Consider the following 12,305-nt stretch of genomic DNA (forward strand, 5'->3'; position numbering starts at 1 on the left):
AAATATTATTTACGAATATCAGATGATCAAATGTAATCGTTGAATAAATAATTACATAATATGAAATGTCGAAACTTTAAGATTCGAAAAAGTTACTAGCTTCTTTATTATTTTACATTTGACACCCAAACATCATATTAAAATTCTAACGCAGAGAAAGAAAGAGAAAGAAATAGAGAGAGAGGGAGAAGAATAGAGAAAGAGAGAGGGAGAGAAAGGGGAGGGAGAAGAAAAGAGGGGGAGAGAGGGGGGAGAGCATCGATAGCGATCGATAGTTTCGCGAGATTGTGAAACTGGGTGTACACGCAACGTGAAAAAATCGCTAGACTAATAAGCTACTACACGAAGTACGGAAATACGACTTTATTAACAAATGCAAATTGCGCAATGTGCATTGATATATTGCGAAACTTGCTTGCATTAGAATATAAGGGCAAAGCATACATGCATTTAGCCATAAATGCGTACATAATGATACAAAAGCAATGTAAATCAATTGTTCAGTCATAATCATTTATAAAAAGTTATCTGTCCTATTTAAAAATATTTTTTATATAAATGTATAAGATAACAAATCAAAAATAAAATTAAATCTGAATCCGCTTATTGTAGAATAAAGTTCTCATGTTTTTGAAAAGTATGGCAAATGCATGTGTTTGCTTTATCTACTAATATTTGTTATTATTAATATAACGTGCATATTTGGATTTATCTATCATTGAAATACTTGTTTAAATATAAATATATTTCGTGACAGATATTAAATATAGATAATAAAATATGTTATTAATTATAATATGAACTTTTACTATATAGTATTATATTTGTTGCAATTAAATGTATTTAATATAGTTTCTTTATTTATTATAAAAAAAATTAATCTATTTTTATATTACAACACAATACAAAAATATAAATTATTGATATTAATACTTAATTTAATTGTCTGTTGATTACAGTGTTCAAGAAACAGATGGATCTTTTTTTGAAAGTTTTACCGCATTATCCTGGAAACAGGAGAATCGGAGACTCGTTGTTCTTCAGGAAGTGGAAGCAAGAGCGAAGGAACCGCCACCGCCGTCCAGAGATTCGAATTTGACTTCGCAACCATATCGACTTAGCAAAAAAGAGGTATTTTGCAATTCATTTATTTTCTATATAACACATGCATGATTTTTGTTTGTTTTATCATAAAAATTTTATTTTAAACTTTTTCATGCCAATTTCAAAGAACCAGGTGATTTTTTATTTTCTGCTTTTTATTATTTTATAAACTCCGGCAAAGTTTTTACAGTTGTTAGTACAAGTGCGGCAAATTTTCCACATTTTCGCACTACGACTATATCGCGTGCGACCTAACGTTGTTACATTTAACACACGTCATTCTGGTTGTAACGGGCTTTGCATGCGGACGAGTAGTTACGTCCATTCCGTTTGAAGTATTATTCTAAGTAGATAAAGTCAGTTGAGTCGTTTGGGTCAGACGGCACGCTCGTTGGCCGATCGAACTAACAGGTAGAAAACTCATAATGAGAGTACGTCGTCGTCGTTTCGACGTCACCAACTATAATGCGCGCACGAAGTCCGTATTTCCAAGTCGATGTTCCGATTTCAAATCTCAAAGCTACGATTTTAAATTCAATTCGCTCTCTCTCTCTCTCTCTGTAATTTCTTCATTATTACTTACTAATTCGTCTATCTATTCAATAAAATTGATAGAAAATACATTAGCCAAACAACATTATATAATCGTATATATTTGCAGAGAAAAAATATAATTATTAATTTATATTATGTAGAAATGTAATATTAAATGCAATGTTAATATGAAAGTTTTTCCATGTTGATAAATATGTTGTTTAAAAATTATACATTCATATATTTGCCGTGCTCCAAAAAGATACACATAAATTCTAATAAATTCTAAATATTGTTTATATTTATAAATGTACGGATCTATGGATCCTTGTGAATTTATAGAGCTCCATTTATATGTCTCCGGATTTGTGATAAATAGATACGGATACAACTATCATAAACTTATGTATTTCCTATCTCTTTCGGTGAAATATGTGTATGTGTATTTTTCTCGCTGTGGGTCCCTAGATAACCGTACAATTTTTCGCACTGTCGTCTGGCTCTTGACTCTCGTAAAATAAATACCCAAGTGGAAAAACACTTTTAAGTAAATAGCTTTTTCACGAAAGCTCGCGAGTTTTCATCGAAACTCTCATGTCAAGCTCTGCTCATCATTTTAACGTACCTTTCTCTTCCAATCTCCTTAGGTACAATATTCCTGTCGCTCCCGACTCTTTTTAATCTTTATTCATTGTCCCCATCATCTTCGTAGCATAAAGGTTGTTATGAATGTTTCGTAAGAGATTAATTGGCAAAAAGCCGATGTCATCACTTTGTTAATAAGAAACGAGAGAGGAATATTCTTTGTAATATCGAAAAATGACAAGGAATGGAGAGTCTGCTACAATGACATTACGGAATTATTCATAATTATCTTTTGTTTCTCTCTCTAAATATAAATTCATACAATAATGTTAATATACGATAAAAATATGAAATGATTATATATAATAGTATGATTTACTAATGAACACATTTTCCAAAATTTATCTATAAATTTATTTATTAATATTTTCTTAAATTCGATAATTTTTTATTATTTTAATGAAATAATAATTAATAATATATGTGTTCGAATTAAATGGCATAATATCGGCTAAGAGAGCTCGACGCCTTTTGAATTTATATTCTATCTTCTATAAAACGAGTTTGTACTTTTTTCCGTATAATGAATATCGTATTGCTTTAAATTCCTAAAAAGAAACAGAGAAACACGATCGTTTAGCTAGACAAAGGAAATCTTTAACTTAATCATCTTGCAATAGAATTTCCCATATATTTTAAGAGAAGAATTTATAGCATTAATATTATTTAACATTACTATATTTGACAGTTTCGTAAAGTAAATTGCTTCGTAAAGTAAATGATTATAATTGTGCAATAAAATAACTTTTGCTGCAATAATAATTTTAACAATATGATTGTAATCTTTATTATAATAAATGTACTATTATTAAAAATTATAAGAAACATTTTATTTTGAAAATTAATTATAATTTGACTCAATACGATATATTTACATTGGCATTAATTGTTAGGAATTTAATAAATCAATTTTTTAAATAAAAATATATAACATAGTTATTTTAATATTTATTTTGTATTCTGTGCAATGGTTGAGAAGAATTTAAAAAATATTGTATAAATTTAAAAATATATTACTTTTAAAAATATCAATTATGCGTAAGCAACTTATTATATGCTGAATATTATTAAAAAATTGGTATATTACTTTCTAGATGGAGCAATTGTACATAGAGGTTCTTTATACGATTGCAAACACTGTAGGCGCCAGTACAGGACAATACGCGCATTACAAGGAAGATCTTTATCGATATGCCCAAGAAGCCTTCGGAGTCCCACAGGATCAGCACCGACGATATCTCAATATTGCCTCGGAAGAAAAGGTATATCCGTTTATTAACTTTCTTCTCAAATACGATATGTTGGCTTTTCTCTCTTCGAAAAATATATCATCAAAGTACCGTTATTCGCAGTAAAAACTAAATAAAATAAAACTTATTTACTATTGTAGCCACCTATTGTTGTGCTAAGCGTGGTGGTGATCGAAGCTGATGGACTCGAGGCAAAGGACGTCAATGGTAAGTCAATTCATTGTCAGTTCCATTCTGAGCTCCGATTACTTTTGAATTATAAATGAGTAAAAGTACTAACTATCCCGATTACGGGGTAAAAACTAAGCTTCCCGATTACGAATAAATGACAAAATCGTATTCCACAAATAACTTAAAGAGCAAATTAAAACTTTAACAAAATTTTCACTTAATTAAAACTTAGTTATATGAAAATATTTAATCTTGAAAAAATTTTAGTTGCAGTAGACGTTGTTCTTGCTCAATATTGTTATTGTAAAAAGATTTCTATCATATACTTGCAAGAAATTTTCTGACTAAAATATTATCAAAAATTATCGGAATGTAATAGACAAAATAAAAATCACATACAGACTATACACAATATTCTTTTTACTGAAAGAGTGTATTGTCATGTTCTTTAGGATTTAGCGATCCTTACTGCATGCTGGGAATACAGCCCGGCAACCCAGGTGCACCGTTGAGTCCACAAACGAATTTAACGGCGCATTCGCCGCATACACCCCCAGCATCCCCGAGGCAAGCAATTCGCGCCCTTTCCGATGGCGTCGACATCGAGAACTCCCATCATGAGAAGCTTCGAAAGCATCACAGGTAAGTTGAGAGGAAGAAATGATTATATTCTCATATCAAATAATAAAATTACGAAAATACGTAAACGTTTTGTAAAAATATTATTATAATTTCTATAGTTTGGCAATCGATTATTATAATTAGAAATGCGAGATGATGTGAGCAAATCTTATCACGTCTAGTAGTCTTTAGGATGTCTAGTAGTCTTTTAGTCTAGTCTGACAGATATTGTGTTAACCATTCTAAATAAAACTACTACTCATGGAAGTTCTATTGTTTATTTCGTAGGAAATATGTCAACATATTGTAGACGTAGAATTGAATTTTCCCCTTTTAAAATATCTTCTACCCTGACAGCACACAAACATTAGCTATTATTGGTATTACAACATGATTGATATTAATGATGCGATTGTACTTTCTCGCGAAAATGTCATTTATTGTTCATCACAAAAATTGCATCTTATCTATCGTTATCAGCGATACGATAAAAATTGATAGCGTACTACTTAAGATAAGTGAACTTAAAAAATTAATATCACAAAAAGTAATATTTAACTGGTATTACTTTTGGAAAGAATGAAATGTATACAAATTGACAAATATTGTTCCATAATTCCTTACGATTTTTATAAAACACACAAAACACACAAATTAATAATATCGCGCGATACTCTAAATTTCTTTATCCATCTTCTAACAGAGAAAATATTGCAACGTGACTATATTTTTGGCATAATAGAAGATTACGGCTTAAGAAATCAACACGTGCCAATCTAGAATGTTACGAATCCACAATGATATGTGCATTTACTACACGCTAACTCCGACGACATTTGCGACAATACGACGCGATGTACAATGGACGCGCCGGATGCAGCAAGTTCTGTGAACGAGCGAATCGTTCTCCGGAATGGAGAACGGGCAAGAGCATTGAGAGAGCAAGCCCATTTTGCTGTGTATCTTCATATATTGTTCCGTTCGCCACCTGGTGGTGTAAGTAAAGTGATTAATGCAACGGCAAGAGAGCTTAGAGCGTACAGTGCATCACTAGCTGCAACGAGACACGCGACGTCTACGGAAGTGTCATACGTCGTATATGCTCTTCGTTAACCGCGTGAAATTCCATCCGGATTCTGCGAGAGCGGATGTCATGCTGCATATTGGCATTGAAGATTTGGAAGCTTTGTGAGGAAAACTTAAGACTCTATTCCTAGCAACGACATAACTTGCCAATTAGTATCAAAATCTTATCTATCTCACGAGATCATTGTGTTATAACATACAGTTGCATGTAAAATGGATTCGTGTATTCTGTAACTAATACAAGATAAATATAAAATAAAACGTAATAATTTAAATATAATTTGAAATATATTCTATAAGAAAAGAAAGATTTGAAAGAGATGAAAAATGTGAAGTTATTGGCTGCGTTCAGCAAAACGTTTATTTTGCAACTGTTAAAATTAAGTTTTCTTTGCGCTGATTGGATTATATTATTTTTAGATCTAAAGAGAGAAGAATGGTTCTATCCATAGCAGATAGTCATAAAATGGTTGTAAAACTGTTGTGTTCTACTAAACGCCGCCATTCTTAAAAGGATTGAAAAAGCAAATCCGCATTTAGGATGTAAGTTTTAAAGATGCAAATATTAGATTCTAAGTATATTTTATTATTCATTTTGTGTAAGTATTTTTATTAATTTTTTTATTTCTCATTTATTTTGCAACTGTTAACAATTTTGTCCTGATTGGATTATACTTTTAGATTTAGAGAGAGAGAGAGAGAGAGAGAGAGAGAGAGAGAGAGAGAGAGAGAGAGAGAGAGAAAGGAAGAAAAGGTCCTTAGCAGATAATCATAAAACGGTTGTAAAACTGTTCTGTTCTACTGAACGCAGCCATTTTCAAAAGAATTGAAAAAGCAAATAGGATATATCTAAGTTTTAAAAATGCAAATATTAGATTATGATAAGATTATACTTTATTATTCATTTTATTTAAGTATTTTTATTTATTTTTTTATTTTTCATCATTAATTATGTAGTACTTCCGTTTCTAAAGACGGAAGAGGTAAGTTTGCTGAAAAAAATTACACAACAAGGTTTAATAATCAGGAATCATTAAACGGTTGGATATTAGAAATTATCGAAGCATTAGTAACGACGGTACTAAACTATTCATTCAAAATCAGTTTCAGGCTTTCATTTAAGCGCAAGGAGCACAGCAGCAGGCGGGAACACCGCGAGTCCTTGAGCGGTGCTCTACCCGCGAAGTTTATACGAGCTACCTCCGTGAAGCCGCATACGTTGAGTCCGCGTTGGAACGAGAAGTTCCGTTTGTAAGCGAAAACTTTGGGGCCTGACCCCCTCGTAATTGGCTCTCGCAATGGCGATCCTTTATTAAGTCTAACTAGTGCAAATCCGTGTACTCATACATAACCATGCTCCGATTCCTGTTTCAGCGACATTGATGACGTCAATACAGACATTCTCCATCTGGACATATGGTGAGTTTGCACTGCATGCGTAATAATTTTCTACTATATTTACTATTAAATTATCTTAAAAATTTACTATTAAATTATATTTTAAAAATTATACAAAGCTTAGAATAATTATTTGAGATGATATAATCAAGCATTTCTATGTAAAAACATGAAGTTTCCAAAATTTCAAAATTAAATTAAGCTTTTCGAGACTTGCACTAATAATTTCAGGGACCACGATGACGAGTCCTCGGTATTCGATGCGGTAATCAAACTTAATGAAGTACGAGGCGTGAAAGGGCTCGGGCGATTTTTTAAGCAAATCGCTCAAAGTGCTAGATCCGGAAGTCAGGATGACTTCCTGGGTTGTGTAAACATCTGTTTAGTGGTGATTGTTTAATTTATCATTGATTTATTATACTAGCTTAGTACTCTATGTGTGTTGAATAATTTGAAGAAATTTTTAATTTAGAAACTGACTAAAAATTATTAAATTTTTAGATTTCTTTAATTGAAAAAATCTTTGTCGGTTCTAGCACCGACATTTATTCGTTTTAAATAATTTTATAGAATTTGTTCTGAGTTTTATATATATATTTTAAACATTATATAAGTTATAATTAGTGTTTTGTGATAATAGCATGTTAAAATTAAAATGTTAAAATAATATATATATATATATATTTAATAATATATTGTTTTCCAGGATATTCCGAGTACTGGAGTAGATCAATGGTACAAACTTGAGGCGCGGACTCAAAGGAGTAATATCCAAGGTAGAATCAGACTGAAATTATGGCTGTCGACGAGAGAGGATCGTGGAACATCCGAGGAGGATAATTGGGGCGAACTAAGGCAACAGGAAAGACTGTACACAATTTTCCTTAATCATGAAATGAACAAACAAGGAGTACGTACACAAAGCCGGCTAACAAAACTCATATTAGATCTAATACGCAAGACATGTTTATATCATATATTGAATCCGATAGCGACGTAAATTTCTCGTAATAAAGTATATCGTATATTTTCAGACTTATGGAATATAATACAAAATTGTGTGTTGCATTTTGTACGTATTATCATAAAATTTCAAACAATAATCATAAAAAGTTTCTAAAACGAGTGAAAAAGATAGATAAATAGATAAGTTTGCGAATATACATTTTTTCCTAATATTTTTAAAATTTCTTTTTGATATTCTCTTCAATGTTAAATTAAATTCTGATTCGTTCACATAAAAATTATAAAGTATTTTAAAATATTTATTATCTTTCTAGAAATTCCTAATCAGACTATGTCTTCATATGAACTTGCGCGGTTTTCAGGAAGACTTCACTGGAGAACTGCCGCAAACCGCACTAACTATCTTACATCAACACGCGGTGCAAGGTGATGTCACTGAGTTGCAGCAGGCCTTGATAAGGTGGGTGGCAAGTTCCCGGCAACCCGCCGTCGATCCACGAATGCTTCATCGTCTTCTACAGGTAACTTAAGTCACCGGAGCAACTTGCATCTTGTCATCTTATATACAACAAATATTACATTAACGAAACTATTAAATAACAATTATAAACTTAGACTATTTCTCAACCTTAGGAACTTGACAATCGATGGCATACTGAAACTTTGTCGCGCGACGCAGAACAGTGTCTGGCGGATTCCTTTAACGATTTCCTGGAAGTGTCTTTGAAAAAAGTTAGACAGCACCGGATACTGTATCCACCTCTATATAGACCGACTATATCGAAGTTAGATTATCTGCTTAGGTAAATCCATATATCTTTATAATAAAACGTACAATTGCAAACATTAAAAAGTTAATTGTAATATATTAAATATATGTATAAAGCTGGATATAAAAAATAATTTTTATTAAGCTTAATAATAATTGATGTATAAAATTATGTTAACAATTACTATTACAGATGCCTGGGACTTCTTTCAAATATGAAGGCTTTTCGAACTTGTTGTCCTTTCAACAAGGAAATTCGTGGTGAGATCATTACCGCTCTTAGAAAAGGAACTCTTGAATGGTAAAGATATCTTGTCATAAACTAACAATATCTTTTCAAATAATGTATAATAAGTTTCGAGTTTTATTTTAGTATATAAGATTATTAATGCATAAACAAAAATATTGAAGTAAAATAAAATAATTTTTTATTTTATTATTATTTTTTTTTATTAATGCTTTTGTTTGTATTAATTATACATACTAAAATAATGACGTAATAACAAAATGATAATAATGAAGCTATAAAAAGATAAAACTTGAAATTTTATTTAATTTTGATTTTAATTTTGCAGGTACGAGGATACTAGACAACAAACAATGTGCCATGATCAGGAACCTGATCAGGACATCGATAGAGTTTTGCAAGATTTTACGAACTTAGTGACTGCATTATTAGTTGATCTGGAACAAGGGCTTTTATATTACAACAGTCTCTTTGAAAGGTAAATATCTTTGAAATCTGTTTTAGAAGGTAATATAAAATTGCAAATAAAAAGTATAATTAAAAAATAATTAATGCGAACAATTTTCTCTATCATTAAATACAAAAGTACTAAACCACTTGATTATTTTGTCTATTATAATTTATCTTTGACTCTCTCTCTCTCTCTCTTTCTCTCTCTCTCTCTCTCTCTCTCTCTCTCTATATATATATATATATATATATATATATATATATATATGTATATATAAGGCAATGTTTTGTAATTAACAAGGTTTTTCCATAAATTTGTAGAGCTTAAAAAACTATTATTATCTTGACATAATGAAAATTGTCTAATCATTATATTAATCTTATGTTTTAGCACGAATGGTGTGCCATATTTCTCAGCAGTTTACAAACAATTAGAAAAACTGGTAAGAATGCAAGTGACAGAAATGTTTCTCCTGAACAAACCATAAAAGATATTTATATAAATAGATTTTTTTACTTGTAATTTTGCAACAATTGCGTCAAAGACACACTGTCACATAACACATCATTATTTTTTATTCACTGTGTCGTCAAGCTGGGTGTGCTATGTTTGGCTTAAACGCTTTATTCGAGACGTCGATCGTGTCTACGAGAGTAAATGATCTCATGAGGAAAGAAGATTACTTTGATTATTCTTTTCCAAGTCACACTTAAATTTAAGAACAAAACCACATTAATTAGAATGTAGCAAAGAGAAATTCAATTGAATTTCTTAAATTACTATATTTAATTCGACAAAATTTCAAGTTACTTAGAAAAATATTCGGTCGACGTCCTTGCATTGAAATAACAATACATATTACTGTTTATATATAGAGTGTCCCAAATTTACGGTGATATTGCTTTATGGTGATATGGATAGTGTTTAAAATATGTTATATTGTAAATAACAAGCGCGATTAAAGATAAAAAGTAAGTTGTAAAATAATCATAATTATGATAAGGTTACATCGGACACGCTGTAAATAAACAAGTCGCAGTGACCTGAAGGGGCCAGGTTGGGAAAAAGCGTGACGACGAATTATAAATGTCCATCAGGTCAGCGCGATTTTACTGTACACGAGATATTTGTCCATAGCTGGCGGAACACGTGGCGAAACACATGGAGAACACTTCCGAGGTACTTTTTTCATCGCCACCACAAAATATTAAACTTTCTTTCTCTTTCTCTTCTATTACTCTTTTTTACCCTTGTCTATAATTCTCTCTCTTGTTCTCTTACTCTTTCTTTCTTTCTTTCTGTTACTTCGAATTTCTTGCATAATGTAAAACTGTGAAATCGTCGCATTTTTATCTGCATACCCATTAAAAATGTGTAAATTATTTATTACATTAATAATCAATGATTAATAATTAATGACAAGAAGTATTATGAAATTAATAATTACGTATAGTATAGTTGTATGTATAATGCTTATAATATGCGCTTTTTATGCAAAATAAATAATAAATGTAAACAAGATTGTATGAGTATGCAGTTAAAGAAATAGACGTTGTTAACTTAGTAATTACTGAATATTTTATCGTATGTATATACTGTTATATATACATTAGTTTCGAGAAAATTAATCTATATTTTAATTAGCAATCTAACCGATTAATATATTTAAAGTTCCATATGATTTTTTTAACACGAGGAGAGCACACACTTTCAACTTCTACACACATAAATACAAAAAGAATACTCGCAAAATGCACGAAGCAGGCAATAGTGTGCCAACTAGAACAACTCCAATTATTACTGTATATACTATAAATAATAAAAATATATTAATTTTTTATATTATTTCACAAAAATCTGTTCCATCAATTTTAACATACCGATGAAAAAAAATGCGTATTTTAGTATTACTTTATCATCGGCAATATAATAATTGAATTTTTTGTCTTTTTTTCTATGAAGTTAGCTTGTTTTATGAGCTCTCTTGATATCAAAGAAAAAACTATAACGACTATACTGTACTATTTGGCATTTGTTAAATCTTTATTTCCCACCGTTAGTGCATATTCTTCACACACCCTCACATAGCGTAGTCCTCGTGAGTAAAAACTATTGGATATTGCATGCGGCCATCCGAATCGTTAGCGAAACACAGCTGCATTTGACGCGTACTGATTGCATGCGCTCGCCAATTTAGCAAATGATACACCACTCATTTATCCCTGTGTCCTTATTTTTAGTCGCGGTGCAGGTGTATTTCTCGTTACATATAACTGCCCAGTTACAAAAATAACTGAAATCGATGTACAATGTATTATTTCAGAAAGCACGTTTGCGCGATTATTGCTTTTTACAACTGTAATAGTTCTTCGAAATTCGCTTAAATTTGTATATAGATTATTTTGACATTCATAAAGCTTAAAGTATTCAGACGCAAAATTTTTTAATTTTTTGCATTAAGATAAGATTATTAGAAGTAAAGACTTTTTAATATTATACTATTCTTAGTGGTGTGTGTTCAAATATTTGTATCAATTTTTTATATCAGACTTGTTATCATACATCAACTGATTCCTATATTTTAATCCTATGTTTTTATATGTTTTATTTAATATACACTCCTCGAGAAATACATTTGTACTTGCTCATCATTCAGCAAAAAATAAATGTGTTAAAATAAATTACAAAAATACGTTTTTAGCAAATAATGTACTTTTTAAGATTAAATACTCTTTGTTTAAAAAATAATTACATTTTTAATACTGATTATATTAGCACACGTTTCATACCTCGTGGATTATCGATAATCACGCAGAACTTTCCGTTCATGCCAATAAATATATAATAATTAATATTTTAATTTTAAAAAGAAACATAATTACAAAATAATTTTTCATATCATACATGGATACATAATTATATGATACAATATTGATAAGTTTTTGTTTTTTAATCATGAAATATATGTTATTTGATAAATATAACAAGCGCAAATAAAAATGTCTTGGTTCACCGGTGACCCATACGTTAAATTATTTAAAATTGTTTTATGTTACCTATTAA

At 30.4% G+C, this 12,305-nt stretch overlaps 1 protein-coding gene across 6 annotated transcripts in view; it reads left to right on the forward strand.

Annotated features, from left to right (window-relative positions):
- Window positions 1-12,305, forward strand: part of unc-13-4A (BAI1 associated protein 3) — a 102,505-nt gene that overhangs the window by 81,159 nt on the left and 9,041 nt on the right. For 5 of the 6 annotated variants that reach the window (XR_015545228.1, XM_087406626.1, XM_087406625.1 and 2 more), the window contains 14 exons: window positions 960-1,131; window positions 3,378-3,545; window positions 3,674-3,740; window positions 4,157-4,346; window positions 6,516-6,662; window positions 6,786-6,830; window positions 7,041-7,197; window positions 7,516-7,719; window positions 8,138-8,296; window positions 8,409-8,578; window positions 8,738-8,845; window positions 9,120-9,269; window positions 9,633-9,684; window positions 10,380-10,421. Coding sequence is in view for 5 of the 6 variants with exons in the window: in XM_087406626.1 (XP_087262752.1) it covers window positions 960-1,131; window positions 3,378-3,545; window positions 3,674-3,740; window positions 4,157-4,346; window positions 6,516-6,662; window positions 6,786-6,830; window positions 7,041-7,197; window positions 7,516-7,719; window positions 8,138-8,296; window positions 8,409-8,578; window positions 8,738-8,845; window positions 9,120-9,269; window positions 9,633-9,684; window positions 10,380-10,421 (1,831 nt within the window). In the remaining variant the exon portion in view is untranslated. The remainder of the gene's footprint in view (window positions 1-959; window positions 1,132-3,377; window positions 3,546-3,673; window positions 3,741-4,156; window positions 4,347-6,515; window positions 6,663-6,785; window positions 6,831-7,040; window positions 7,198-7,515; window positions 7,720-8,137; window positions 8,297-8,408; window positions 8,579-8,737; window positions 8,846-9,119; window positions 9,270-9,632; window positions 9,685-10,379; window positions 10,422-12,305) is intronic. The other variant, XM_087406628.1, reaches the window with a different exon arrangement.

Source organism: Acromyrmex echinatior, chromosome 5 (genome assembly GCF_024713525.1).
Source record: "Acromyrmex echinatior isolate Ae372 chromosome 5, ASM2471352v2, whole genome shotgun sequence".
In the NCBI taxonomy this organism is placed as follows: Eukaryota; Metazoa; Arthropoda; class Insecta; order Hymenoptera; family Formicidae; genus Acromyrmex; species Acromyrmex echinatior.